Source organism: Colius striatus, chromosome 16 (assembly GCF_028858725.1).
Source record: "Colius striatus isolate bColStr4 chromosome 16, bColStr4.1.hap1, whole genome shotgun sequence".
Taxonomy (NCBI): domain Eukaryota; kingdom Metazoa; phylum Chordata; class Aves; order Coliiformes; family Coliidae; genus Colius; species Colius striatus.
The window spans coordinates 15676688-15695379 of record NC_084774.1 but is presented as its reverse complement, the minus strand read 5'-3'; the positions used below and the strand labels follow the sequence as shown (position 1 = coordinate 15695379).

The 18692-nt window shown below is 39.6% G+C and overlaps 1 protein-coding gene across 1 annotated transcript in view; it reads left to right on the top strand.

Annotated features, from left to right (window-relative positions):
* The window catches only part of BCAS4 (breast carcinoma amplified sequence 4), a 37086-nt gene that overhangs the window by 8125 nt on the left and 10269 nt on the right, over positions 1–18692 (top strand). The window contains exon 4 of the mRNA XM_062008886.1: positions 608–742. Coding sequence (XP_061864870.1) covers positions 608–742 — 135 coding nt within the window. The remainder of the gene's footprint in view (positions 1–607; positions 743–18692) is intronic.

Here is an 18692-nt window from a genome sequence, read left to right as displayed (position 1 = left end):
ACCCCAAAACTCCTAAACAAAAAGGCACTTAATTGTCACTAGTGAGTATCAAAACTCTTTACAAACTGTTCTGTATTTTAATAAATAAATACAGTGTTCTTCCTGGTGGGCTTTTCCTTATGGCTCATATTTCAACTGAAACTGAACATACATATGTTTTAGGTCAATAATTCCTGACCTTTTTTTAGCTAAGATCACTTGTCATAGTCTTTTTCTCTCCTACCTACTCCCTCCTACCTTTTGGCCACTTTCTCACTCCCAGCAGCAGTCTCTTTGTGGGTGCTGAAGAGTTTTTCACCTCTCTACTGAAAGGTTGCCAGACTTTTAGACACTGTGCAAGTGCTTCCACAGCCTGCATGCTGAGAAAGGAGCAAAAGTCTGCCCTTAGGAGAGAAGAAAAATTAGCCTTAGGTCATGACCAATGGTTCTTCTCCTGGCTGTAAACATCTGTAGTCTGTTTCTGGGTATGTGCCCTTTGGCTATTTATATTAGCACTCTGAAATCTTATTAAAGCTTTTTCTCTGACTTCTGCTCTCTAGCTGGGATAATGTTGAAACACAGCACTGGTGCTCTTAATTTTCATTTGGTGTTTGTCCTCTCTCCATAGGCATTTGTTAAAATGGTTGCACAATACGTTTCCTTCCTAGAAGAGCAAGTGCTTGAAGCAGAGAAGAGCCATGGCACCTTTCTTAATACTGTTTGCAAATTGTTTCAGTGTGCAACTATCTCATCATTTAAAAACGTGAGTATTTTTAAAGTTGCTTCCAGCAGATGGGGAAGTGATGTTAAATACCTTTTCTGTATCAAATGTGGCCTTAAAGCATATTTAATTATTCATTTTAAGTGATGTAAAGGAACTAGCTACAGTTTGCTTTTGTAAAGAGGGGGTTTTTACACTTCTAGAAGTTTTCAATAATGTAAGGTGTTTTTTAGGAGATGCTGCTTAGGCATTGAATGGTTCTAGCAGTAATTTTGAAGATCCCTACATTTTGCTCCTGAATGAAAGGATTTTCTCTATATGTATATTCAAATAAGAAGCTTGTTATACTTCATCTTGCAGTAGAGACATACATATAGATTGCTCTTTCTATTTAGCCTTTGGTTTTATGTTGATGATGTTGAAATTATAGGGTCATCCATGAGCACTAGAGGAGGGTGAGAACTCTTTCAGTGACTTTTAGTGATAGTTGCTGATAGAGGAATGTTGAGTCAGGGATAATGAGATCTGATGTGGACTTGAGCAAGCTTTACATACTCTTCATCTTTTCTGTCCCTGTTCTTTTCTAAGGATGTCTTCGTACCACTTACTTTCACACTCTGTTTTCCTTCTTTAAGCTCCCAGATTCTCTAAATCTGTTATTTCCCTGGCAATTTGTCACCATCTGCAGTTAGCCTTTTCTGAACTCACCCCTTCCATTCCTCACTCTCCATCTTGATGTGGCATCTACCATGTTTTCAGTCTTAGCATATCTCTATTGGGATCCTTGTTCTAGTTTCAACTACTTCCTTGCTGTCTCTTGTCCCTTCTGTATTTTGGCTGTTATGTTGCTCTCCTAATTTTCTTCCAAGGAATTTCTGTACCAGCATGCCTAATACTGGGTAGGCAATAACACACAGTTAGGGGTGATCATATAGGTACAACAGAACCACTTCATATTTTTGTCAAATGTCATAGCAAGCTCTGGAAGCTTCAGTCACAGGAAAAGTCCAGTTCAGATTTTGCAGATCCAAGAAAAACCTTGACTGCTTGAAAAGAATGATACATACTCAGTCTGGTTAACAGAGCCTTGGACAGGAGGTGGTGCACACTGATTTCATCTTTATCAGTCACACTCTAGTGAATCTTTCAAAAACCACAGTTTATATAGACTCAGTAAAGAATTGTGACTTGGCCAAATTTGGTAATATTTTCATAGGAATGGGAAAATATGTTCCTGATACAAGGGTAGTTTACTGCCAATTTTAAATTTCTGCTGTAGCTTATGAAGGCATTGGAGCCTTTCAAAAGAGCTAAACAACACATACTTTTCCTTAATCTCATTATCTGAGTTGGCTTGGGTTGGTTCCCAAAAACTTTCCAAACATGTTAAACCTGCAGCAGATACCCAGTCAGGAAAATAGATCACATCTGGAAGTCCTGCAAGGTTGGTCTGCCTATACAAATAATGTTGGATAACTGGGATGTCAATAAGAATGTAGAGAAGGCCAGACCTTTTGCTCAGCAGCTGGTTTGAGTTGGGCTTGAAGACAATAGTGTTTTCAAATATTTTTCTTCTCCTTGTAATTACAAAGCAAGATTTTGAAGTACTGCATTATTGTGTATTCATGCTTGCAGGCATGATGATATTGGTGAACAAATAAGGAAAATAAATAGGGAATGGAGTAGCTTCCTACTGTACTGACCTTATTCCTCCCATCCAAGCTTTCCCCCACAACAGTACAGGTGGAAAGCATGGTGAGAAAGTTAACAAGGATGAGCACAGATAAGGAAGAGTTCTTTCACAAAAGTTTCTAAGCAGATGAAGACTCAGCCTGAAGGAGGATAGGATGGAGATTTGTGAAGTCATTCTATATGTGGTGCAGGTGAATAGAGAATGATTATTCACTGTTCTCTCATAATGCAAGAACTGGGGTCATCCAATGAAAGTATTGGCCGGCAGGTTCAGAATACAGAAAGGGAGATTCTTTCTTACTTTACATGGTGTATTAATAGGTTATAGAACTTATGTCCACAGGACATTATGTGTTATCAAAGCAATTAGACAAATTCTTGGGAGGGGGGAATCAACAATAGATATTAAACACAACACCTGTTCTTCAGCCATGAAATCTTGAATACTGGGAAATAAGCTTTTGTATTTACCCTGTAAACCTTTCCCTAGACAATCCTTTCAACTCTTCACCAGTTCAGTTATTACTTGTCTGGGTGGACCTTTGAGTGATGCAGTGCAGCTGCTTGTTAGTAACTTTGACACTGTGGTTCTCACTCTAAATTCTCTCTCTGATTGACAATGTGGGTAAGGAATTACTTCTACTAGAAGTATGCAGGAAAGGATTGAGTTGTTTAAGGATGTCAATGGAGTTTCTCCAGCAACTTTCCTTTTAGTGTGACTGTTGCCTGAAACCTGAGACCCCACAAGTGTCGAAGTTTCTGTACTCTTTATAAATCTATTTGTTTCTAGTTGTCCATCTATTCTCCCCTGTTATATAGGATATCATTGCAGAGATGCCTTTTTGATATCTTTTGCCAAATTAGCACTGTTCTGACAATTTTTGTAGATGAATTTAAACCTGTTTTGAAATGGTAGTATCCAACTCGTGTATCTTTTCTCCACAGCCTTGATCAGACTGGGTAAGAGTAGACTCTTGACTGCAGTGTGTGTATCTATTTCAGCTAAGGTTTTTTCCTCTTCCAGTTAAACATAGATGCTATTTTAAATGCAAGAGAAACCTCATTCTCAGTGTTTTGCAATTATATTTCAAGATGCAGTAAAACCTTGTAATGTTTGTCGTCTTTTTTCTTTGTGGTTTTGGGGTATTCAGAAAGCTGTTTCACAGTCCAGTTTCACTTGCAGTGCACAGTAACACTGGGAAAGATGTCTCATCTGTGGGAGAAAAGTGAGTAATCAGAATTCACTCTTTGTGTTAGAAATATCCAGAGGTGATCTGAAAAGAAACAACCTTATACTAAATATAAACTACAAATATGACTGGGTAGGTCTGACAGATTATAAGAATGTAACACCTCCTGAGGGAACAGAACAGAGGAAATAACCCTTGTGAAGTTTGCGTCTCTGTGGAAGGAAAGCTTTTCTTCTGTAAAGCTTGAACTTTGTATGGGAGAAACTGTGATTTCAAATCTTTTATCCAAAGATGTTATCTGTGCCCTGACTGAATGGGGTTCAGCGTTAGAGAAAGGACAGGAAATCTGTTTTAGAAAACTTGGCCATGTGGTGTTTAAGAAAACCACTGGTATCTTTTCCAATGGAAGAAAACAATGTCAACAGCTCTTGCTCATGATATCTAGCTTTTTCTTAAAGCCAGACATTTTCTTTCAGAGTCATTGGCCGAGAATCTTGTGAAATATATATATTTTTAGTAACCCTTGTGTAAGTGCAGGGAAAGCCTTATAAAATCAAAACCTCCAAAAACGTGCTGATGGTATGAAGAAAGTACACATTTGATAATTCTTTTCCTGAGGCTTTTCATTTTATTTCTACTAATGTTGTAATCTCTAGAACAGCAACTGCTTATCTGAGGTGGGGTTTGCTGTCTTCTCTTGACTAAGGTGCTGGCTAATGGTTTTCCAGACACTTGGGGTAGATTCTGTCAAATTGAACTAGGAAATCGTTACTTTATTAGTTCATCTGAGCTCAGTAATGAACAAAAGTTATTGATGAGTTATACTGATTATCTAGGAGTACTTCACACTTCTTTCTGGTGGTTACAAGCCTAAAGTGTGGACATAGACCTAGGCTTCTGGCTGCAGTCTCTGTATATCCATAGTATGTTCCTTCTCCGAGAGAAGAAAGCTCAGGACAAAGGAGCTATGTAAAGGGAAGGTTTAGCTCAATTCATAGGATAGCTAGCTGAGTTTGAATTTTCATAAATAAATCATAGGAAGAAGAAATCTTTCCTGTATTGAGACTTTGCATTTTTTCACTTTTGCAGGTCATCCTTTAGCAGGTTTCAGCTTCACCATTTGTTATATTACCAATTTAATTTCTTGAAGACTCCAAACCAGCACATATTGGGATTTCTGTTACTGTCTTTTCCATTGACAACGTGTGATCACATATATGTCATGCTACTTCTTTGTGTCCTAATTTACCTCACAGGATAATGTTTAGTGTTTCCAAAATGCTATGAGATTTTTCTGACAGCCTTGAAGAAAAATATTTGTGAAGTTATTACTAAAACATACCAGATGGGAAAGAGAGAGAAGAGAGAAAATAGAGCAGGGTGTTTAAAAACTGGAGGTGTACTATGTTCGTATTTAAAACTCATTAATTTTCAAGTGCTGGATACTACCAGCCATTTTTTAAGTGAAATTAAGAAAAAATAAATCTGACCTGTCCTTAAATATTTATTAAGAACTCTGGAGCTATGTTCAGCTTGTTTTACTTGCAGCTGTGCTTGAAGTTCATCCAGTTCCATTTTGATTTGGGCTGATTTGCTAACTGATTTGGGAGCCCCAGAGAGGTCACAGTGGTTCTATATTGAGAAAAATAACATTTTAAAGTGGGAAGATTCAAGTGAGAGGATGCAGTAGGCCCAGAAGTGAAGATTTTGAGCTACTTGTGCCTTTAGCTCTCATTCACCTGCTTCTTTGAGGGAGCCTACACAATTCTTGAAGTGAAGCCAGAGTTTCTTGCCAGTTTGCTGAGCTTGATGTATATCAGAAGAGCTTGAGAGAGGCCACAACACTGAGCTTGGACATCAAGCAGTGCCACCAGTTTGAAGGAGCAGATGAGAGTGCTTTGGGCTTGAATACTGCACACAGGAGTAGAACATACACACACAGAGCCCTGTGTGGTGAGAACATTAGGAAGGTTGGTGGAGAAGTGGAAGTTGGGGCTGGTGATATCCAGTAGGCACATATACAACACTGGCAGTAATTGTATGCAGTTCTCAAGTGTGCATGAAGAGACGTCAAAATACTGGCTGTTCCCACTTGAATCAATTTTGTTTGTATGCACTTACAGCAGATGTAAGGAGTTTTTGCACTAGAAGTGTTATTATTAGACTGTCCAAAGCAGGACAGCACAAATGCGCATAAATAAGGAGCTACATAACACAGTGATGGTGAGAAGCTGTAGTATAATTGCTGTTGGTGCAAAGTACCAAACAAGTGCCCCTTAGGGAGAGCAGCTTTTAATCAAGCCATCATGCTGAAATGGTAGTGGAAAAAAATGTCTGTAGCTCATGTGCAACAAAGAAGTTAAAATAACAACCCAGATTCTTTATTTTCCCCCTTTTTTTAATCAGTGCTAAGATTGGCTTCTGACTTCCTGCTCTCTAATGGGAAGGGATTAGGCTCTTTATGTTTTTAGACAGACTGAGCCAATTCCATTCCAGTACTGGTACGAAATGTATGAATAAAAACAGGAGAAATTTGACTTGTCAGAAAGCCACCTTCATTAGTGCTCTCATCTCTTTTCTGTCACAGAAATTGTTTTTAATAATTGCATCTCACTAACAAAAGCGTCTGGCTATATATGTAAAAAGATTTGTAAAATGATGCCTTTCTGTAAGCTGGTATAATCTATGCCAGAAAATAGAAACCCAGCCTTTGCATGCAGAGAGCCCCTCCTCTAGAGTTCAGTTTCAGTGACTCTGTTGGTTAATATCGTTGAGCTTTAAACATATTCTGCAGTCCATGGTTTACTAGGCTTTAATGCTTGCTTTTGAGAGGCAGGAAAAAAATCTTCCTTCAGAAATGTTTTACATAACATTGCCTGGTGCAGAGGGAAAGTGAATTAGTTACAGAAAAGATACTTGCCAGTGAAATAAGCAGTAAATGTCTCTTCACCCTCCTCTTTTTTCCTGTGAGGAATGCAGCAAGCAGCAGCTACTGCTCGTACTATTGATTTAACCATTTGCATGTTACACATTGCAGCTCTGCAATAGAAGATGTCTTCAGGTGTATCAGATTTTCGGTTTGCACTTGCCTTTCTGCCTGCCGTACAAGGCTCGGTGCCATCAAATACATCCTTAAACAGGATTGTGTGCACTCATTGTTATAAAACAATGCATGTAAAACACAGTTCACAGTCCTAGTGGTTCAGGGTTCCTGTTCATAAACCTGTGCTGTGCTGCTGTCGATTCTTAAACAAAAGCAATCAAATAATAAAAGCTACAACTTGGCTGCTGTGCCACTGGCAGGAATGCCCTGGGGCCAGCAGAGCAGCGTGGTGAGAGGCTGGGTCCCTTTCTTAGCAGAATTACCTATGGATTTTTCTGATGACATCTCAGTTTCTTTGTTACAGATGTGCCATTTTTACATCTCACATTAAGAGAAATTAACCATATTTTCATTTTTACATCTCACATTAAGAGAAATTAACCATATTTTCCAAAATACTGGAATTCTCTCACTAAAAAAAGATGTTTCAGGGTTTCTTTGGTTATACTGTTTTTCTCAGTTGAGGCTCTAACCAGCTACATTTTAAATTCTAGCCGAGATGCAGAAACATACTGCAGATTACCTAATGCTGGGGTTAAACATTTCAAATGGATTGTAATAAATTGAGAAATGATGTTCTTGCCAGCCATAGCTGTGGTGAGCTTGTTGGGAACTTTGTTTTACCATATTTCTGTGGATTATTGTCCCCCCGGCACGGTATGCACGATGTGCTCCTCCACTTACTCTGTAACCATTTGATGTATACTCTGTAATGGTGTCTCATCAGAGGAATGTCTGTAGAAATTGTGGTGTCAGTGTGACAAAGGCAAACATTTCTTTGTTTATTTTATTCCTATTTTTAATTCTTACAAAAAAACCCTTGACCTTTTCTGTTTACAAACATTTTACTTTATTTATACTGAGGTGAGATGGCTTCACCAAGATTGGGGTGCTAAATCTTGAACCACATGATTAAGAGTAGTTCCAGGTCCAAACTGCTTTCTGGGTAAACACACCAGACAAATAGGCAAAATGAAACACATGTAGTATCTTGCTGATGGGAATTGGAGTCATACAGTAATAACATTACTTTGTTATGATTCTACCATAAACCTACATTATGGCCTGGCACTGCGTTGAAGATTCACAGAATCCTGAGCAGAAGAATTTCTCTGCATGAAACTTGTTTGCTGAACTATTGTAATGCTTCAGATTTCCACTTAAAGTCCTTTCTTGAAGGGTTAAAAAGGGATAGGTGAACAAAAAATCCATTGTATAACTGGATAAACTGGTACAAGACCCAAGAAGACACTATGAGCTAGAAAAATCCTCATTCCAGATATTCTACACAAAGTAAATTCTATGTTAAAACTTGGGTGAATTTGAAGGAACTTTTGAAAGAAACTTTTTTGTAGCTTGGCTTTTATAATATGGAACGTGTCATAGACTGTGGATTTTCACCATATCCTCGAGTGATACACAAACAGGAGCAATGCTCATGTAAATCACTCAAACTGTTAACCAGGTTGGCTTTTTCTGGAATTACATGTATAGATTAAGATGAATTAAATATGAAGGCTGGGAAAGAAAGGTCTTGATCCTGTATAAATACTTTATTTTCAAGTGAACTATAAGTGCCTGTATAGCTATCAGCTCCTACACAAAGTGATCCACAAAAGAGTGGTGTTTGTGAAATCAGTCTGATTTCATTAAGGTACTTGAGCTATTTGTGTACCAGGGGAAAGGTAAAGTGAAGCTTCAGGTACTGGTGATGTTTTTTTCTTCTCTCCCTTATAACAAATGACCACAGTGCTGCTAAAGGCCATACAATGCTGTTACTAAATGGCGTGTTCTCTTCCAAAATGCCCTGGGTAAGCAATGTTTGTTAGAAGGTATTCCAATTTTTACCCAAGCATACTCTGACAAATGTGGATTTGATGTAAAGCTGGAGTCTTATTCTAGCCCTGTGGCACTGTCTGCTTATGGAGTTTATTATTGCCTTCCAATCTGCCCTCCCCCAGCTTCACACAGATGTCTAATTAACTTCCCTCTTCCCGTACTGTTTCCTCCATCTCCTTTTGCTGCCACATATAGATACTCCTACTTGGACACCCACTACCTTTTAAAAGTATTTTAGCAACTAATTTTCAGAGCCTCTGCCTTTTTTTGTGTGAGGCTGATGCACATGAAAGTCCTTTGGGGGATGATGGCCTTCCCTGTTGCTCATTTTTGTGATGACTCCACATGTCTTGGTGGTTCTTTATACTTCCTCTACTTGGATTTTGTTTGGGATCCTTTTTTTGAAGAGTTGCATGTCATCCAGGAACATGTTAAATGCATTGAGAATAAATACCTGTATTACAGGGCAATGAGAAGGAATAACTAGAAGTCAAATAGGTGAAGTGGCCAAGCCCTTGTGAGGAAGATAACAGTGACTGGATCTTTGATTTCCCTTTACTTCAACATAGCAGCAGATGTTTCATTTTCTTTAGTATGCTGGGCAGCTAATGGGCAGTTTAGGCGTTGCAGCGGGGAGGGATGTAAGAGGCAGAGAATCCAACGAGGGATGAAAATCACAGCAGTTGTCTTAATGCAAGTTGTTATCTCTGAGCTTTCAGTTTAATATATGCAGTCTGCCACGTTCATTCTTGAAGTGGCTTTTAAATGGGCAGCTGTGAAATGGATGCTCTTGGTCCAATATGCTTTTGAAAATAGGGACTTGAATGTTCTAACAGCAGAGATGCACATCTTTGTTTCCTAGCATCAAAACCGACCCTAGTAAATTAGCAAATTTACAGTAGGCTTAAAAATTATGAATGATGTTAATAAAAATCTGGGCAACTTTTTAGTACAGGGAAAGCTACTCACAAAATAGATTCAAACTCAGTAAAAAGGCAGTAGGGAAGGAACTGAGGACAGTAATACTTAAACCATATGAGTTTCATTAATGTGAGAATGAGTGAAATGTTGGAAATACTAAGTGGATTCAAGACACACCTGGGCTGCTTCATGGAGAGGAAAGATCTGGTGAAATATCTGGGGTGGAGGTAAAAAGGCATGAGTTTTAAGTGTGAAAGACCTGGGACCAGATGAGGGGTTTTTTCCCTATAAAGATTGCTTTGTGTTCAAATAATTGTGACATATCCTGCTAGTGTCCTTTTTTTCAGTTGTGTGACGTAGGCTGACATTTGTTTACTTATGACTATAGGTGTTGTGGTTTGGGTTGGGGTTTTTTTCACTGTCATCAGGAACCAGGACCCCAGCAGCTAACAGAGTTTTACCAAAGTCAAATAATGGTAGGTAATGTTGGGAATACATCCAAAGAAGGGCAACATCCAGAGAAATTACACTATGTTGTAGTTTTATGAAGGTAAAATAATTCCATGGACTAGCAATAGGAAATAGACAAGAGAGATCTTTAGCCAGAAATCACACGTTCAAGTTTCATGCGCTGACTTTGCCAGTACAACAGGGCATCTATTAGAGCCAGTGTCTGTGCAGTAAGCTTTGTGAAAAGGTTTTCTCCAACTTCCAGTGGATAGATTCCCAACTCATGCACCATCATCACGTGGCCTTCTCTCCCCAATAGCATCTGTAAAGAAGCTTACTTTTGAATTTGCCCGTCTAGACATGGACAGTGTGTCTGGCACACTGATGGTATATGTCAGGCAGCAAAGGAGTCCATCAGATGTTTTCTTTGCAAATGTCCATTTAAAATGAGAAAAATGTGAGGGGTTGGTTGGTTGATTATTTTTTTTATTGGCAACAGGTAAGCAGAACTTCATGGCACCTAATTTCAGAAATATTGATCCCTTGTTAAACTGGTGCCATAGCAAATTCCTTTTCACTTGCATTACTGAAATTCTTAACTGCTCTTTAGAATTACTACTAGAAGCATCTTGAATGTCAGATGAAATACCATTTTGGTCAAAATTAAAGCAAAGCTTATACTATCATGTCTTGGTCTCGGGTCCAACTTTTGGGGCAAAATGTTGATCTCCTTTAGTTTTCAAAGGGGTAAGAAGTTAGGGCTAGATTTGGGGTTTTTTAAAGATATTTTGGGAAAGAATTAGTTTAAAAATCGAATGTTTCACAAAACAAAGAACCATTGTCTGTGCTGGTATCCATCCCTTTCTGACAGGGCCATTTTCTGTGGCCAGCAGGCAGGTTTGTGGGTGATGTAATGGTTGTGTAGCAGGAAAGGTGCTTTGCTGTGAAGGAGCCGTAGGGACTGGCATATTTTTTTCAGAGCCTCCAACACAAATATGCACACGCTCCTGCTCTGGTTCCTTTACACACTGTGTCTGCTGGCATATTACCCTTCCCCCACCTCTTTCACAAAGTGTTTCTCCCCGAGGCAAATTTCTTGCTGTCTGGAGTACCAAACATGCACAGGCACTTTCTTTTCTCTTTAAGATTTCCAAGTGTAGCTGTAACAACACAGCAATAGCTAAAAAGACTATTTTACACAAGTTCTACTGTTTTCAGTAGAGACAGAATATGTCTATTAAAAAAGAAAGGGAAAAAACCAACCCCCAACCCTAAACCTCCCCCCCATAGTTCATGGCTAAGTGAGGCCAGGTTTCTCCTATTTCTTTTTTTGAAGTGTCTTTACTCAGCAGTCACTTTTTTTTTTCATGTGGTAAAAAATGCAACATGAGCAGATGGCAAGTATTAACACATGAAATGCAGTGTCTGCCTGAAGTTGATTTAACAGTGCTCTGGGTTTCTGTCACTGGCTTTCAGTTAGTGAAGTAGTGTTTACAAGGTAATGAATTTGTTCCACTTGAAATATTTGATGGTATGGGCTGAGTTTCAGCAGTAAAGGGATCCTTTAGGAGTAATCGAGGAAAGCATGAGGTTTCTAGACACTGAGCTTGTGAGGTTTTTTTCCTTTGACTGATTTTACCATTTTTGCCATTAATATGAAACTGAAAAGACAAGCAGAGGAAAAATAGTAGACAGCAATACCCAGCCTTTTCAGTGCTGCTCTGATCACTGCAGTGATACCCAACTGTATAGCAGCTTTGTATTTGAACCCTGCAGTTTGCCATTTAATTTCTATTGACTCTCCCTAAACCTTAAACAAGCATTTAAACCCAAAAGTTTTCTGTAGCAAATCAGGCAAGGTTTTCATATTTTTATGTGGTCTGTTTCCATGCTTGCTTTGGAAGTATGAGTGCAAACTATTAAATAGGCTGTTCTATGTAAATTAGCTCACATTTGGCAGCAAAACTACCTAGAATAGGGTGATCGGTGTATTTTCAGTTCATGCATAAGACTCCCTAGTAACACCACCACATGCTATCTACCTAGTAACATTTGAAACTAAGCCAGCTCCAATAATTGTATTGATAGTAAGAAACAAGTATTGATTTCTGGCAACTGAGCATCATAGGCTTCATATTTTGCACAGCAAATTTATTTCTGCATAGAAGGTTCCATTTGTCAAAGCTGCCTCAAGCTGCAAACCTTGTCAGGCAGCCTGTAAGCACGAGTGCACAGAAAGAGTTAACATATCTTACTGGTTGGTGCCAAGATAGTATGTTTTAAAAGCTTAGTTGGTATTTCTGGCAGGAGTTGTTGAGTTTTGTAAAACCATAGGTTTCAGTTTTGTAGGGCTTTTGTAAAACATTGCTCACTGCAGTAAGTTTATTCAAACAGGACTGAAGGTCAAGTTCCTGTTTGGAAAGGTTACCATGCCTTGTTCACCTTTGACTTAAAGTGTAATCAACACCGATAGATAAGACCAAACTAATTCCTCTGAATATGCATAAGTGTGTCTTAAATATCTAAAATCTGTGAGTGATTTCCTGAATCCTTTGGGAAGGCTTCTCTCCCAAGGAAACAGTCAGGACTTCACCTGGGAAAGGGTGTGCTTTAACCCCTGCCTGTCCTGGAGCAGTCTGTGCTCTCTATGCCTGGAGTTCCTACCAGAGATGAGACTGGTTAGCCAGGGTGTTTATTGGGCTGTCAGAGTATGACATCACTGGCAGCCAATCAGTGCTTTAGGGCAGAGTTTAAAAGCTATTTCATAATATATTTTTATTGGGTGCAGATATTTTTGGGCTTTGGTGGCATTCATTTTGTCGCAGATCCCATTGTCAATATGGCTTGGGGAGAAAAAAGATATGAAAATAGCATGTTTGCCACCTTTTTGTGTGTGTGTGTAATTCAGCTGGGTGGTGAAATGCTACAGAAAGTGTAGCTGGCACACTGCAAAACAGTTATTATGGAAATGATTTTCTTTCTCCAGCAGCAGTAATGCTGTGAGCCAGTCTTGGGCGATTGGTGTGTGCTCCCTGCTAGGCTGCTCCTGCTTAAACAGCCAGACCTGCAAATATTTCCCAAGCTGCTCTGGTTTGCCAAGAACAAAAATGCAAGACAGTCTGCAGAAAGTGTGTGTGTGTGTGTGTGTGTGTGTGTGTGTGTCTGTGTGTGTGTGTCAGCCTCAGTTACCCAGACAGCAGCTCTGCTGAGCTGCAGTCACCCCACAGTTGTGCTCACAGTCCCAGCCAGGCTGATTCCCTTGGGTTCCATTGCATTTGGCTGCTTTGGGCTCCCCTGGCCACTTTGCCAGCTTAGTCTCTGTTAGTTGACACAAACTTACCATATTGAAGAACAGTTCACTGATAGAGTCTCTTCCAGAAAAGTCTGGTTAATCCATAGAAATCTCCCAGCATTCCTGCTTAACTCCTTCATTTCCAGTAGCATGACCATATGGGATTGTAAAACCAGACTAGTACGATTATTTCCAAATCATAACAACAATTTTGGGTATCAGCTGTTACTAAAGCAAAACTATCTTTCTTTTTTATAAAAAAATAGAAGTGAAAACTTGCATCAGTAATGGGACTGTTGTGACTTTCATTCTGGTCTGTTTCTCCTCTCACTTAAGCACCATGGCTGTGCTCATGTCAGGTTGCTAGAAGTTGCTATTCACATGTGTTCTGTGATAGGCCAGCAAAGCATACAAGTGTAGTCTGACTCCATCACCTTGGGATCCCCAAAATTTTATCTGCTCCTGACTAAAAGGCTTGGAAAGAAATCTTTCAGATGCTAGCTGTATCTCTAGCATCAGTGTTGACAAATGATTTAGAAAATGAGACATACAATGTGATGAGAAAGCTTGTTGATGTGGTTATTTTGAGATCACAGAAGTGAATGCTGACAGCAGAGCACTGTAGACAGACCTTGCAGCATTGAGAAACCGAGTGGAAAAACTTGTAGCCAACGTGAAATGTCAGTAAATATAAGGTGATGCAAATGGCAGTGATACAAGTGAGCCTTATGTGTGTGGTATTGGTCTCTGAACTAGCATTTTTCACTAAAGAAAGAGAACATAAAGTAATGAAGATGGTCTCACAGGTTGGAAGCGGGCAAGAAAGAAAATTGAATGCTAGAAAAATTACTAGAAAAAGTACAAAGAAAGAAAATAACCCCCTTCTTGTGCCACTGTAAATCTGTGGCTTCATCTTTAATACTGGCTGAAGTTCTGATTCTATTGCAGCAGAATTAAAAAAGGCAACTGGAACAGGAGTTTGGAATCACATCCCTTTGGAAAATAGCTAAGCAGGCTATGATTTTAGTCTTTTCCACACTGAAGAAGGCGGCACTGGAGTTCTTAGAAGTCTAAAATTGTGTGAGACAGTAACTAGAAATTATTAACAAGAAAAAGTCTCAAAATGAACTGAAGGAGGGGTTTTTTTCATGCAATATAACACAAAAGTTTGGGACTCACTGTTGCAGTGAGTAAATGAAAGAGGATTTATGTGTGTTAAATTCAGTCAGACAAAGTAATTTAGCAAAGTTGCCTTTCTATTTCTAGGAACCTCCATGTTGCAAATTCCTGTAGGTTAAGAGAGTATTCAAGGCAGGAATGCTGCATACTTGGCCTGTTTTAATACTCTAGACATCAGCTGTTGGTCTCAGCTGGAGACAAGTTACTCAGCTTTGATTTGACAGTGCAGGCACGCTGGCTATTCTTGTGTTTGTGGGCAGATTTCTTGTACCTACTGTAGAACAGCATCACAGCCACTGACTAGAGGCTGACATACAAGCCAAACCTCATTGATCTTTGTTTCCTGCTGTATTGTGTAATTTTCCAGCTCCTGTGACTTGTGAGTAGGTCAGTCTGTTTGCCTGAATGCCTTCCCAAGGAGCATTAGAATATTGTATATTTTGCCAAGCTGAAGCTAACGCTTCTGATATTGCAACATTTCTGGTATCTGTTGGATTGCCCAAGGTGCTGTTTGCTTTCAGTTCCCATTGTCTTACGTGGAATTATAGTAAGACTGGGATCCATCTGTTTTAATATTTTTCCTTTATGAATACTTTCTCTAGCAGTGTTTTTCTATAAGGAACATTGAGTTTATTCTGTGAAGTCATCAGGAATTATAAGACTGATGTAACTGTGGATAAAGGGAGAGCAGTTAATATCCTGTACCTTCTATTTAGGAAGTCTTTTGGTAAAGACACCCACAGCATCCTTGTATCCAAATTATGATGATATTGAAACAGTAAACCAGCTGGGAAGCAGGCTCTTTCCCTGACATGGCTACTACTCTTGACAGAGTCAATAGTTTACTAAGTTAAGGACTGTGAACTCCTTGTGCTTTGTTGTGTCTGTTTGGCCAATCTGTTTTTTAATTAGCCTTGTCTGATTCCCATTATAATTACAGACTCCTGTATATAATACTGCCTCGTGCTTTAGATGGATGCTACTTACTGCTGTCTGTGGTATTATTCCAGAAAGGGAAAGCAGTTGGAGTCATTCCTTGGGGACCTCAGCTGCTGTTCCCTGTGCAAGAGGCTCTAAATGTTTAAATGTCTTAGATGAGAAAATGTGTTGGTATGAATTGATTTGCAAAGGGACCTATCATTTGAAGCTATTACTATTCTAGTATTGTATGTGCCTGCCTCAGACACTGCATTAATAAAGAAAAAGACTGCTCACCAAAGTCTAGGACTAACAGCACTGGAGTCTGCTGTTTGTGCCTTAACTTGTTTCTGAAAGCCAGGATAAGATGTGAGACTTCCTAGCCATTCACTTCAGCACCTTTGTGGGAAAAGCTATCTAAGGGCTGCTTTGAAAGTCTGTGGATCTAACTCTTGGTCCCCTAGGAACTGGACTGAGGCTGTCAGCAAGCAATACATCAGTGAGTAATGAATAAATTCATTTTAAGTATTGGACATGAGTAACAAACATAGCAGCAGACTTGGACTTTGCACATTTTGCTTGGAGTGCCATCACTGCATAATGTGAGTGCAGCACTGCATTTTTTTAATCTATAATTTAACTTGTGCAAGAATGCAGAAAACCTACTTAACCAAAACCTACCTAACCTTAACAGCACGTGGGGATTCCCCAGCAGTTAGGGAATGAAATAAATAGCCCAGAAATGCTGAGTTTAAAGCTCAGAGTTAACATGATTAAGACCACAGGCAGAGTTTAAGTAATTTATTGCCTCTATGCCTCAGTTACAATCATGGAATAATATTCTTGGAACTTTTGGAGGTCATCAGGTCCAACACACTACTGAAAGCAGACTAACTGAATTTAAACCAGGCTACCCAGGGTCATGTCCAGTCAAGTTCTGAACATCTCTGAGAAGGGAAATTTTACAGCTTTTCTGGGCACCTATGCCCATCTATGACCATGGTTTTTTTTCCTTATGACTGCTTGCTGTTCCTCTTTCCACAGCTTATATCCATTGCCTGGAAGTTTTCTTTTTGCTATGCAGTTCTGAGATGAGTCCAGTTCTGTTTTCTGTATAAGCAGCTCTGTCTGCGCTTACTAGATTGTTGAAAATTGCACTTATCTTCAGGCTGAAGAAACTGTCTGTCTCAACCTCTCCTCATAATGTATGTGCTCCAACCCCTGATTGTTCTCTGCTGGACATTCTCCAATATATCAGTCCAGTAAATCTATCATGAACCGGGGAGCCCAAAACCAGACATGGCACTCCAGATTGAGTCTCCTGCCAAGACAGAGGGAAGTGATCACATCCCTGAGTCTGTTGGTTGTGCTTATACTGATACCAGTATGCTGTTAGCTTTCATCACTGCCAGAGCACTCTGCTGATTCTGATTCAGCTTCTTGTCTCCGAAGACCACCAGTACTTTCTCTGCAAAGCTCCCTTCCAGCCAGCTGTTCATATGGTTAACAAACCATTGTTTGCCCTTGTTAAATCTCTGCTGACTTCTCTCAATCACCTCCTTTTCTCCGAAGTGCTGGAAGTAGATTCCAAAAGCATTTGCTCCATATTTTCTTTGGGACTGAGATTAGGTTGAACGTCCTGTAGGTCCTGTATCACCTTCCTTGGCTTTCTTGAAGGTAAGAACAACAGTTGGCTTTTTGCAGTCAAGAACCTCCTTTGATTGCCCTGACGTTTAAGATGACTGACAGCAGCCTCACAATGATGGGAACCCATAGGTTTAGCATCCTCAAATGCATCTCTCTGGTCCCTTTGGTTTTGTTGGGTTTTTTCTGCCTTTTTTCCCCCCCAGTTTGGTGGAATAGTCCTTTGGATCAGCCCCTGGCTTCTGTACTTCCTGAGATTGTGCCACTAGACAGGGACCTGGGAATTTTGGGAGCAGACCTCACAGTAAAAATCATGGCAAAGAATGCACAGAGTTATCCTCCTAGTAAAATGAGAACACAATGTTAGGATATTGTGAAGGTCAAATAGCCAATTTCTGCCCTTTGTGCTCCTGCAGATGGTAGGTGGCATTGGTATTATTTATCTTAGTTTGTCTTATTGTTTTTCTCACACCCACTCCATTTTGGCTTTCCTGAAGATTAGCACATGAGAAGCAGCCCTAGATATATTGCTGCTGAGAGTGCTCAAGCCAGGGCAGTCTGCCTTGGGAAAGCTCACACAGACTGTCAGACCAATCACAAATGTCAATGACAAGACCAATCCAGACTTTCCTCCTTAAAGGGCATGCTCCTTCTGGCAACAGTGAGAAACTAGATCCATCACTGAAAAGAAGAAAGCCTGGTGCATAGCATGCCTAAGCACAAAGTCTTAGATTATACACTTAGAACACATTTTGCAGTGAGAATCTTCAAAGCTCTCACATGGCTTCTGCATCCCACACTCTTTTGGCAGGAGAAGAGCTGCTGCACTTTGTGCTACAGTCTCCTTACTGAACAGCTAATAAACTGTACTTTCCTGTGTCTCCAGCAAGGTTATTGATTTTGTGCACTGATCATTATTGCAGCTCTTGAGTAGATCTTTGCTGAAGAGCTTGAGGGGAGAAAAAATAGGGGATCATAGTGGGGTTTTTTTTCTTCTGTGGCTTTTTCTAAACTGTTTGACCATTTTGACATGTGACCACGGTGCTGTACTTCACGAGGGAAGCCTGATTTCTCCCTCTCTTGAAGAGATTCTCGTCATAAATGGGAGGCTGTCATTAATAACTAATTTCAGCCAAAAGGAGATATATATGCACATAGATATATATATATAGATATATATGCTGCTTTCTTTGCATGGGATTGGTCTTGCTCTGAAGTACTTACACAATGTTTAGAACAACAGGAAGAAAAAGGCTGTGATTCATGTTGGAGATGACAATATGTTCATCCTAAGAAGGACAAAATGTGTGTCTTTAGAGTTAGAAAGCAAACAGGTGAGGGAATGAACACTCTAGTTGAAGAATTTTCTATCTGTTGAGTATTATTTACTTCATAAGCTGTTTTGAGAATGAAACCTGGACAGTCAATGAATGATTTACTGTGCTTTTGAGATCCATAAATAATACTAGAAAGTGATACAATTGCCTTATGGTTGGAAACAGCGTGCCTCAAAGTTTTTTTTATCCTCTAAATTAAGAGACTAGTAACAGACCCTGATAGGAAGAACTCTCCCTCCTCCCCTGGTCAATCAGAGATAGGTAAATTTATGGAAGATTCAATAATTATGTGAAAAGTCTTCCCAGCAATGCCACGGACCTGGAGGAAAAGGGGAGGGACATTGGTCTTCAGAAAGAGGTCTATGAATAGTGACTTTACAGAGGTTGTTATTGGAAACTTTTGTGAGTGCTGTGGGTGAGGTCAGAT